This window comes from Ylistrum balloti, unplaced genomic scaffold (genome assembly GCF_031769215.1).
Source record: "Ylistrum balloti isolate Yb309-2 unplaced genomic scaffold, AGI_CSIRO_Ybal_v1 Utg371072, whole genome shotgun sequence".
NCBI classification, from domain to species: domain Eukaryota; kingdom Metazoa; phylum Mollusca; class Bivalvia; order Pectinida; family Pectinidae; genus Ylistrum; species Ylistrum balloti.
In genome coordinates, this window is record NW_026782592.1 from 697328 (window position 1) to 710088 (window position 12761).

General features: G+C 33.5%; 1 protein-coding gene across 1 annotated transcript in view; it reads left to right on the forward strand.

The window, feature by feature from the left end:
- Positions 1-258: 258 nt before the first annotated feature.
- The window catches only part of LOC132560512 (ATP-citrate synthase-like), a 31438-nt gene continuing 18935 nt past the window's right edge, over positions 259-12761 (forward strand). The window contains exons 1-9 of the mRNA XM_060225180.1: positions 259-408; positions 1168-1290; positions 6269-6331; positions 7447-7545; positions 8828-8919; positions 9751-9830; positions 10977-11107; positions 11664-11782; positions 12230-12366. Of these exons, the coding sequence (XP_060081163.1) occupies positions 259-408; positions 1168-1290; positions 6269-6331; positions 7447-7545; positions 8828-8919; positions 9751-9830; positions 10977-11107; positions 11664-11782; positions 12230-12366 (994 nt within the window). The remainder of the gene's footprint in view (positions 409-1167; positions 1291-6268; positions 6332-7446; positions 7546-8827; positions 8920-9750; positions 9831-10976; positions 11108-11663; positions 11783-12229; positions 12367-12761) is intronic.

Here is a 12761-nt window from a genome sequence, read left to right on the forward strand (position 1 = left end):
AGTTCAAATCACAAGATGGATGTGAAACTGATATTTTGTACAAGGGAAGCAAAGATTTAAAAGGTAAAAGACACATTAGCAGAACTGAGATGCAAAGGTCAACACCAATTTTCTGTTCCTGAAAAATGGTTGGGAGGTATGATACTTGTAAAGACTGGTGTGCCTATTATGTTGAATTCATGCTGTAAATAGATTGCACAATTCACCTTAATGCTTGTATTTCTATGGACTATTTCTCCTGTCTACAGTTGATGAAGGATGTCAGCCAAAGCTATTTATGAAGCCAAGGGCAAAGAACTACTTAACAAGTTCCTGAAGGACACAGCAGTAGGTAACCGTGTTGCCACGGTAACTGAAGATGTCACATGGAGTGTACTGACACAAGAACATCCCTGGCTGTTGACTGAGGTAAGTAGGATTTTCCAAATTGTAGTTCAAGATATTTTCATACCAAAGGCTGCTTCAGCTTAACTTGCTATCAATGTACAATGACCAAATTTGCAAAACTGTCATCACTCAAAATAAGTTTGTGTTAAATTATTTTCAGTTTATATAGAGTTATGGCCCTTTATTATGTGCATATATTGTATCTTTGTTTGATGGAATACAATTAATGTTGTTCATGAACTACTATTAACCATACTTGTGATAGGATTAACTGACATTTACAATATGCAGCTGTTTGCTTACCCAAGTATACCAAACTGCTTGTTTTTAAGTTGGGGAGGTAATTTTCGTAGTAAACAGGATTCACAATGTCTGTCATTCTCTGTAGACAGTATATGGTATGGTAACTCCAGTTATTATCAAAATTCTGATAGACTTTTACAGATATAATTATAACATACAAAGATATCTATCATCTGCAGAAATTTTTCTGGTCCCTCTGGTTTTATTTTTATTTTTTGACAGCTGACATGAGTATCCCACCATATAAATGTTGTTTTAGCAGATTTTGACAACAAAATCAGTCTTTATGATCATGATCAGTCATCAACTGACTTCAATGATTTAAAATATATATATTATTTTTCAGTAATATTTGTATACAAAATTTCCATTTTTTTTTCTAAATATGATATGGTGTATTTTCTGTTTTGACATATCGAGATTCAGAATTTTCTATTGTACTTTCAATTCTCTCAACCTATATTGTACTATTTACAGAAACTTGTGGTTAAACCAGACCAGCTGATTAAACGTCGTGGGAAGCTGGGACTAATTAAAGCAGGCACAGACCTAGACGGTGCAAAGGAATGGCTGAGTCACAAACTGGGCAAGGATTTCCAGGTAAATCCTAAATAAAATCTGAGTATAAGGAAACAGATCACCACAAATTTCCTAAAATTGTGACCATGTTTCCTATCTTAGCCTGACTTCATCATTCATATTTTATTAAGTTTGAATAATCCAATCACTGATGATGAAAATTTCAACAATATTTTTGTTCTTTGTTGGTATGTTTGTATTTCCTAGTCATATGAATATCTATAGACATGTACATGTAGGGAGGGGGCGTGGCAGACCTTATGTCATATTGATTGCTAGAATTGGATCATCATAGTTGCAACTCTCATCCCACTCATCCCTGCTACATGTATCTTCACTCACTAATCCCCTACTGAGTCCCACATCAAGGAGGCCATGATTACCCTGGCATACACACCTGCGAATGAAGATCTGAGGTGCTTGGTTCCAAGCTCATTACTCATTTTCTCCATGAAACTGAGAAATAGACTTGTGTCTGCTTACTAAGCTGGATTTTTCCTTTGGTAGGACACTTTAGTTCCATTGCTTGAGATGGCATACAATGTGCCTCCCATATGTTGTTCAGTAAGGTGTCTGCCAATAACTACTAGGAGACCCTGTCCATGTAATCTTATATTTATGATATGAATGTTAAGATTAGTTATATTTTGGAGAAGGAAATAACTGGCCTATAGAATTCCTCTTATTTTATAATTGTTGCGCATAATTTTTCATGTACTAGGTTTAGTACAATTCAGAAATATGTTGGCATCCACTTTTTGACAAAAATAGAATATATTGTATACTGGAATATTTTTACCTCAAAACTATTTTACGCGGTGAGGATTATATAAATGGGTTATATAAGTGTAACAGAGTTGTATACTCATCTTTAATTCTCCCGCCCTGTTCATGGACAAAAAAAAAATATTGACAGAAATTTCCTGGCTTACAGTAATGATTGGAAACCTGGCTTCAGCAATTGCTTTCTTTCTTTTCTGCAAAAATTTTAAATGTATTAATTGAAATCAGGCAAAATACATACAATATGTACAGAAGTAGATTGTTAGATATTATATCAGATGACAGCTGTTACCGGGGACAGATGTCGCCTCTCTGTTAATAGATAGGGGAGGATTGATTGAGTATTGAGTTATGTTGTATGACAGGAGGTTTTAAGGAAGTCAAATTAAACAATTGGATAAGTTTTTAAAATTATTCTGACTTATACATTAATGTGAGGTTTTTTTTATCACATAACTCACATTCATGACAAATTAAGTTAAAATTGTTTCCTTTAACTTCTTTATGAATGTATCAGGTATATATTGGTTTATCAATTTATCAGCTGGGTACTTGGCCCTTTATGAATGTATCAGGTATATATTGGTTTATCAATTTATCAGTGTACTTGGCCCTTTATGAATGTATCAGGTATATATTGGTTTATCAATTTATCAGTGTACTTGGCCCTTTATGAATGTATCAGGTATATATTGGTTTATCAATTTATCATTGTATATATCTTTATTGATTTATCTGTCACATGGTCTTTTGAATCTATAATGTTATATTTTAGTTTTTGCTGTATACAATGCACATACCTTTGCATTATCATATTAGTGGTCTTGTATCGGTGTATGTTGTATTAGAGTATATTTCTTCTTGTATGTGGGTATATGGTCTTGTATGTGGGTACATGGTCTTGTATGTGGGTATATGGTCTTGTATGTGGGTATATGGTCTTGTATGAGGGTATATGGTCTTGTATGTGGGTATATGGTCTTGTATGAAGGTATATGGTCTTGTATGTGGGTATATGGTCTTGTATGAAGGTATATGGTCTTTTGGGGTATGAAGTCTTGCATCAGGTAAATGGTGTTTTATTGGGGTATGTGGTCTTGTATAGTATGTGGTCTTGCATCGTATATGGTCTGTTATCAGGAAATATAAACAGCATTTTTAGAATTATTGAATTTCATGTAAGATCTTGTTTGATCTTGTTTGTTGACTTACTGATCAAGACACTGAATCATTAATTATTGATAAAGACAAGTCTTTAGTTTCTTAAGCTAGGTATTAAAGTCATGTTGAATATCGACCCAATATCACGGTGTCACAATGATTAGGTTTTAATGAGGACTGTGATATACAGGTGAATGCTGTAGCGGTTTTAGATCTGATGACTGATAATTATCATCCACTTATGGGTACATGGAGTCAAGGAAGCAAGTATATACCTTGCCTTAGAGAATAGAATCTTCTAAAAAATCAGAAGACTTTATGTACTGTAATTTCCTGTGTAAAGCCTGCAGGTTAACCAATGTTGATGGTGGGCTATTTAAATTGCCCTATGTCTGTGGTCGGTCTGTCTGTCCATGAACAATTATTATTATAGCTAGTTTTTGGGAAGTAATGGATGGATCTTTCGCAGATTTCATATGGAGGTTCCGTCAATCTCTAATTGTGCCTGATTGATTTTGGACTGATCAGAAAAAAAAATGGCTGACAGACAGTCATCTTTGATTTTATCTATTATAGTTTGTTATCGCTATTTCTCAAGTTGTACTGGATTGGTATTTTTCAAATTTCATATTTAGTTTTTCATTGGTCCCTGATTGTTTCCATTTTAATGTGGGAGTGATCAGAAAAAGAAAAAGGCTGACAGATAATTATCTTTGATTCCAACAAGGAAAGTTTGTTATTGCTATATCTTCAGTAGTACTTAATGGATCTTTCTCAGGTTACATATGGAGGTTCCTCATCCCTAGTGGTGCCCATTTGATTTTAGGAATGATCAGGGGGAAAAATAAGCAAAGAGGAAATAGTTTCTTTTCACTTCTTCTAGAAAAGTACAGGATGGATCTCTCTCAAAATTCATATGTGAGTTCCCCATGGTCCCAAGTTGTACCATTAGACTTTTAGACTAATCAAAAAAATAAAATGGCTGACAGGATTTTGCAGGTAAATATTGTTATTGCTATTTATTCAGAGGAATGCTTAAAATTTGTATTATTAAGAACAAAAACAGGAGAGAAGAGAAAAGAATGGAAAAGATCCAACTTTTAATGAACAAATGAAGATCAGTTAATGGTGGGGGCCAAGATCCCTATAGGAACTCTTGTTTACATATGGAGGTGTCTTGTAGGCTCTCTGGTGAAGTGAGCTATATGTGTTTTCTTTACATCTAAAATGTAACTATTTTCTCAGTAATGCTTGGTAAGATTTTGTGGCCTGCACCATAGTTAAGCTAGAACTCTATCGATTGTATCAAGCTGATCTCACAACCCCATAATAAGTTTGTCGTGCGATATTGATGTGGCAGTCAAATACTGCTTCCCTGGGCATTGGAAACGGGGGGAGTCGAGAGCTTGTAATTACCTACTATTGTATTGAGACCTCTGAACTGATTGATCTTGTATTCGGTAATAAGCCTAGCTGTCCAGCACATTCCCATATTGTTGCAGTAAGCAATATATAGGTATCAGAAATACAAATTGATTATCAAGATTAGCAACTCAATCAACCATGTTTTTATCTGCTAGTATTCTACATTTCAGATCATGTTAATAGGACAATATGGACTTCTTATTATCTGTAAAATATAGAATACTTTATTACCAGTTATTTTTGTGGTGACAATATTTTGCTTTTTCGCGGTACAGTAATATGATTCCGGAAATAAAATCTGTTTTACATCCATATCGCAAAATTTTAATTAATTAAAAATTACCAGCTATGCGGTAAATGTTATTTTCTAATATAAACTTTTGTTTACTTCTAAAACAGATCTTTTTATTGAAAATTCAATTTAATCTTAATTTCACCTCATTTGGCGATTTATTTTCCCAACTGAAGCAAACGGTAGGATTGAACAAATATTGTGAAAGTGACTTCAGTGAAGTTATGATTCAGTTTAGGAAGACAAATACATGACTTTGACATCATAGGAGTGTACATGAAGTGGTTATCGTCAATTTGTGTAGAACGGTTCAAATGATCCATAATAATGCATCGCTAAAAACAATTTCAATCAATCACACCGTCTTGTTCATATGGTGTTCAGGCAATTCTTTCCCATTAGTGTGGTCTGATTGAGAAATATTGACAGCAGTTCCCAAGAGCCCCACTCAGTGGTACTGGGGAGACTTGTATTTGTGTTACAACAGCAGTAATGGATCAAGAGACAAGTGGGAGTCTGCACTGAAGTAGCGTTATTTTCCATTAGAGTGTTGTGTATTTTTGGTATCACAACAACAGACCTAACAGACATCAATCTTTGTTTCGTTTAACAAGAAGAAAACTTTGATACTTTGGTATTAAAAGTTAATTTTAAAAAGTTTAATTTTTAAATTTTTTTTAGGAGGTTTTCCAGACATATTAACAGTGACCTTGATCTTCATCCTACAATGCTGAAACTTAGAATTGACAGTTATTATAATCCTTTATAAAGTATGTGCAGTTTGATAAAATTCCTGAAGGAATGAAGCACCTAGACTGATGACAAGGATCTAATTAGGGTTGTAATGATAACTTTGCCCTCGTCACCACGAGTCCTACTCCTCTCAGATATTATAGTCCAGAGGAAGACCGTTAAGTTTGATAAAAAACTCCCTCAAGGAATGATAATAACGGTCAGCTAGACCTTACCCCAGAACCCTGAAACTTGAACTTGACCGATATTATGGTCCTTTATAGATATTCATTTGAACTGGACCATGTAATGAAACCACTAATTCATTGACAAAGGTTTTATAAAAAAAATAGTTATGGTGAACTTGACCTTGACATTACAAGACTGATCAAAATCTCTCATGTGATTAGTTATTGCTTAAGAGCTTTGACTGTTTTGGGTATTAAGTACAACCTTATCGTAGCATCCCTACATCTTTGTGAGGACATCAGCATCCCTTTATCCCTGTGAGGACATCAGCATCGCTATATCCCTGTGAGGACATCAGTAGTTTCCAACCCTGACACAGTTAAGACATGATTTAATGGTCGACCTTCTATCTTACAGATTGGAGCTGCTCGTGGTAAGCTGAGGAACTTTGTCATTGAACCATTTATCACACACACACAGGTATACATACTTTGTTGATTCAAAACACTTGATTATCAACACAGATATAAAAGATGACCATTTCATTTAAAGTTTAGTGTCAGATTACAAAAGTTCAGGTACTGGGTTCAAGGAATTTTCAAGTAAACATTAAGACTGATTTCAATTTTCTAATTGTGTTTTATAGAAAGTTTCAAACATGTTTCCTTTGCATACTCTCATTCTTGATAATATTTTGTATTTTTTGTGTTAATACACTATAACATGACAGCAGAAGTACACATAAAGACTGATTTCAATTTCTAATTGTGTTTTATAGAAAGTTTCAAACATGTTTCCTTTGCATACTCTCATTCTTGATAATATTTTGTATTTTTTGTGTTAATACACTATAATCGTTTTGTTTTATACCATGAGCTGACAGCAGAAGTACACATTAAGAATTTTTTCTAATTGTGTTTTATAGAAAGTTTCAAACATGTTTCCTTTGCATACTCTCATTCTTGATAATATTTTGTATTTTTTGTGTTAATACACTATAATCGTTTTGTTTTATACCATGAGCTGACAGCAGAAGTACACATTAAGACTGATTTCAATTTCTAATTGTGTTTTATAGAAAGTTTCAAACATGTTTCCTTTGCATACTCTCATTCTTGATAATATTTTGTATTTTTTGTGTTAATACACTATAATCATTTTGTTTTATACCATGAGCTGACAGTAGAAGTACACATTAATGCTGAAATGTTTTACTGATAGAAAACTCATAAAATTAATTTTTGTGGAATTTGAATTTCGTGGTTTTACAAAGATATATATTTTTGTTGGCACTTAATTTTGTGGATAAATCTTGATCACAAAATCCACAAGTACTATGATCTCTGTCCATTTTTATTTGTTTATCATTTCATGGATGTGTAAATTCATTGATCAAGAGTGTAACCACAAATTCACTGAAAATAAAAACACACAAAAATAAATATTTACCATACTATGTCCAAGAATATTTTGGTGACGTACATTGTACAAGATCATCTTTATCAAAAAGATACCATTTCAATATTTTTCATATGACCTATAAACATAAATGTAAATACTTGACAGAATTCCTACAAGATTTTGTTTTTTCCTAGGATGAAGAGTTCTACGTGTGTATATACTCCCACAGACATGCAGATAGCATCCTGTTCCACCACGAAGGGGGTGTCGACATTGGTGATGTCGATGCCAAGGTAAGTATTTAAAGTTGCAAAATTTTTTTTTTTTTTGTGAGGGGTGTTTTTCAGAAAGAATTTCTTAAGATGCATGTCAAACCCCAGAATGTATCATCGTCAGCTAATTTTCTCTCTGTCAATCATCTGAACAGTCCTCAATTACCCTGTGAATTACTAACTAATGGGGAAATATTTGATGAATATTTGAGCCCCAGAAATTGAAATGCAACATGTTTATTTTTGCAAATAAGTTAGAAAACATGTTTGCCATAAATTAACAGTTTCAGATAAAATTTTACAATATGAATCACCTTTTATATAAAACAAACACTTAAATGAAAGATACAATATTATGATAGAGCTGTATGTAATAGATCCCTAGCTCTTCAGATCTGCCTGTAGAAGAAACTGGTTTTGCCTTAAGTAGCACCAAAATAGTACTATTCTGATTTCAGGACTCGTCAACTTGAGTTGGTTTTATGGTCGTGTTTACCATGAAAGAAATCTCGAGAAATTATTTTTTCTTTATTTATGATATTAAATTTTTACATTGTCCTAGAATTTCACTTCAAATTTGTTTTCATTCTCAAATGATAATAGCATCATAATATTTTTTTTTTTGGTTTGAGTATTGTATCAAGTGAACAACACTTTGAACTTTTGGATCCTGTGATGTAACATGTGTTTTGTCGATGTATGTATCAAAACTGTACAAAGCCTTTTAAATCTGTGCTGGGGTTGTAGGGATGCTATGGAATAGCTACGTCTAAGCCTCCAGATCAATAAACATTGCATGTTTTTCTCCTGATGGGTATAACAGACTAGAATGAAGGCAGATTTTCTTTCAGTTTGTTTTTTTCAATCACAACTTTAATGATGTATACTGCCTTATCATACGTATCTCCTTGTACAGAAGAGTTCTGCACTGGTTAACCTTAGAAATATCTCTCTTAAATTGATTGATAACATTTGAAGAATAAAACATGTTTGAATATAAATATAAATATGTAATTTTTATGACATCAATTTACTTTCTCATTTAAACAGAACTAGAAATTAAGAAAACGATAGAAAAAACAAAAATGTTTGATTGAAGAATCTGTTGCCCTTTTTATGGAGATATTTAGTTTCAATTCGAGTTCAAAGGTTATAAGTATCTAGTTCTGGGTTCTGAAGTAATTTTACTCAACTTCTGTATTTCAGACAAAAAAACATGTTTTTCAGTTATTTTATTGGGTGTCAAAATTGTCATTCCTACGCATTGCATTCACAATCTGCTGTATTTGCTGTTTTGCTTTAGGCTGTCAAATTGGACGTGTCAGTTGGGGAGAATTTGACTGCAGAAGCAATTACCTCTAATCTTCTTGTAAATGTTCCAGCAGCAGCACACAGGTAGGTCAAGGACATTTTGTTTCCTCTTCATGCCATTGTTTAAGTAAAATAAAAACAGATGTGATATTAAAAGCAATGTGATAAAAGAGGGAATCTCAGAATATATTGAATTAGAGATATTGTTTTATTGTGAAAAGATAGAAAAAAAAAAAATTAGTTATTTCAGGTCCAATTTTCATCAAGCTAAAGATGCATAGATGTGATTTCAATTTTTCCAATTATGGCAATATTACTTGTGTTTTTGTTTTTACTTCTGAACATTTGTACCTCGTCAAAATCATAGATAAAACAATTATATTGTTATTTTGAAAATTGCCATCTTAACGAATTAATATCAGGAAGCTATGATTGACTGTCATCCTTCACTTAGGCTTGGAATACAACTATTAATATAGTAATCGTATTATTATTTAAAAAAAAAACTAAAATAGCGATTTGAAAGATTGCGGCATTATTTACGCAGAAAATTTCTGCTAGAGGGCTCTTACTGTTTTCGATATTTCAGCCAATGAGAAGGCCAGGATCGGTAAATTTTGTCTGAAAGGCCGTCGCAATAGGCTATTATATACGTACTGAGTATGTTTAGCCTAAAAATGCTTATTGATAAGACTTTGTTTCTATTTGATATGTGGTTTACATGTGATTTACAAAATGAGTCTAAGAATGGCAGCTTCACACGCTAAGGTCATAGGTCATCTTTTATGGCACATTAGTCGAGGATGGATTTGAACTGTTATTAATGTCTAGTTATTGAATAGATGCTGTATTTTTGTTATAACTGCCCTGATGTGTTTTTTCTGGTGTTAACCCTGGAATACTTGTCTGCTACAGCACCCTCACATCATTCCTTATGGCCCTGTATGAGGCTTACAGAGACATACATTTTACCTACTTGGAAATCAACCCACTCGGTAAGTAGCCACTCCTCAATGGAAAACATCCTCAAACATCCTTAAAGCAGAATTTGTGTAGGAATAATAAGAATTTTAATTTGAACATGTAGAACTAAATTGGTCAGTGAACAATTTTGATATTGTTATCTGATTGTTTTGACTTTTAAATTGCCATGTTGACAGTCACAAGAAAATCAAGGTGTAGTGATTCCAGTTGGGAAGCTGTTGAGGGTTGATTTTATTATGTCTTCATTCCGATTATAGTTTCAAACTCCTTCATGAGAAAAGATAACCATTGAGATATCTGTTTAATAAACAAGAATATAGTAGCCATGGGTTTATTTACCCATTCAAATCCTCATTGATATGTGATGTTAGAAGAAATATATTTGTGAAAATTTGGTAATTTGGTTTAATTAATGTAATTGTAATTATAAATTGTATCAAGGCTTATTGTGAAACAATAGAAATTAATTTCTGGAAATAATCACTTATTGTATAAAAGTATGGAATCTAGATTACCTGTAGAAGCTTATATTAATTTCTGTCTAATCTGTTGCATAAGTTTTTGTGGAATTGTAACTTGTTAAGATTCCACTGTAAAAGGCAATCTTTGCATGTAAGTGATATATATAACCTAGAGGGTCTGTAACCAAATAGGGTAACAAAAATAAAGATCATGATTCTCAAGATATCTGAAAAAGATTTTTTTTCTTTTTATGCCCATTGGTCAAAAGATAGGGGGCAATTGTTTTTGTGCTGTCTGTTTGTATGTCTGTCTGTTTGTTTGTTGTCAACTTTAACCTTACCCGTATGGCTTTCATGTTTGGCATGTGTGCTCCTTGTGACAAGACCTTTCCAATGGTGCCAAAATTTTTGACCATGTGACCTTCACAGTGACTTTTGACCTACATTTGAAAAGTTTTAACATTGGCCATAACTACCAAAATAAAACTGAAATCAATACTGCAATGAAGACAAAAGTGTTTCACAAAGTGTGCATGCAATTAGCACATACCTTACACAGTACAGTTATAATGTTCCACTTCAGAATTTTATTGCAACCAGGGGCCCAGTGTTTCATAAGCATATCTTGTTTTGTTTTGTCAGTAATTCTAATAAATTTATGAAATTTTGATTTCTTTGTAATGTTGTCTATCACAGTGTTTACGGAAGGGAAGATTTACATACTGGACCTTGCTGCGAAGATTGACCAGTGTGCTGAGTACTTGTGTAAAGCTAAGTGGGGAGAGATGTCCTTCCCACCACCATTTGGTAGGGATGCACTTCCTGAAGTAAGTTTCTTCCTCCATAAGTACCTTCTCAGTATTCACAACCCTACAAGAAAGTATTGATACTTTTGAGAAGCCAATGATATCAAAGAGCCTCTGGGCTTAGAATTCAATTTTGTTGTAATACAAATTCACGGTCACAAGAAATAACCAATTACTGTAAAGTTTGTGAGTTTTTCCCTGGGTACTCTGGTTTCCTCCCAATAGTTTACACATTTTCATCTAGGCCAACAAGAGTGATAGTTTAAATTTTCTTGTTTTTGACAAAAGTTAAACAGGGATATTTTTCACAGAAAATGATTAAACAAAAATTTCTCTGTCAATTTTATTTTAATAGTGTCTGTTTTCATTATTCTTTCTTATTCAGGAAAAAAAAGATTGAAAATATAACCCCTCAAAAATAAAACCCTTTCCAGTGTCATGTTACAATTTACGAGATTGATGGAGAACTTGAGACCAGCTGGGTTGTTTTATCAGTGTTATATCAGATGTCTACTTTTAGTTTGTTTTCCGATATTCCTGAAATATCTTTTTTATTTGTGTTTGTTAATTCTAACAGGAAGCGTATATTGCCGACCTTGATGCCAAGAGTGGTGCTTCTCTGAAGCTGACAATCCTCAACAAAAATGGTCGTATATGGACAATGGTCGCTGGTGGTGGAGCTTCTGTCATATTCGCGTATGTCACCACTTATTATTTCGGAAACAGGAGAGATGGGTTCAAATAAGGGAAAAAGAGCAAATTCGTTAAAATCTTTCTTCTGTCGGAGTCATTCAATATTGTCCAGATTTGATCTGAAGCATCCTTGGGTGAAAGGAACCTTTTTCAGTAAACAACACAGCTAACCTCCTTGGGGCAGAGAGGTGGGGTCAAATAATAGAGATAGAAACAAGTGTTTTAGATACTTTTCTTTTATTTCAAACTAATCAATTTCAGCAAACTAAACCTACTGATCAATACAGGCCCTTTGGGCCTCTTGTTTAATGAACGATGCATTACACTTGTGTTGCTTCCTTGATGTCAGAATTTAATCAGTGGTAAGTATGTTAATGTAAATGTTAAAAATAAGGAACATATACAAATTCTTATACAAATGTGTACTTCATTTTTTACCTTCATTTCCAGAGACACCATATGTGACCTTGGGGGAGCTCCAGAGCTAGCAAACTATGGTGAATATTCTGGTGCACCTAGTGAGCAACAGACTTACGAGTATGCAAAAACAATTCTTGGCTTGATGACACAAGAAACACATCCTGATGGTAAGTTTGAAGTTTAATAGTTCAAGTGAGTGGATCAACGTAAAGGATTACACCTGGAACAATGGCAGATGGATTAGAGATGTCACTATACATCCTCAATACTCCAGGGGTTACAATCACTTTTGCTCTCTGCACCCCTGAAACATTTCATGGAATAATTGTTCCATGTGTAATACCTTATGGACAAGACAAAAAGACTATGTGGTTGTTTGATCCATTGATGTACATCAAATGAATCTCAAAGTCACATAATGGTATATTGTAATGGCCTTTAAGTTGGGCATTGCTCCTTTGTAATCTTCAAAAGGAGCATATTAACCTGTGATTGGTCGGTTTTTACTTCTGAAACCAAACAAATTACTTTGCTTGTGCCTTTGATTTTGCCACGAAATGTT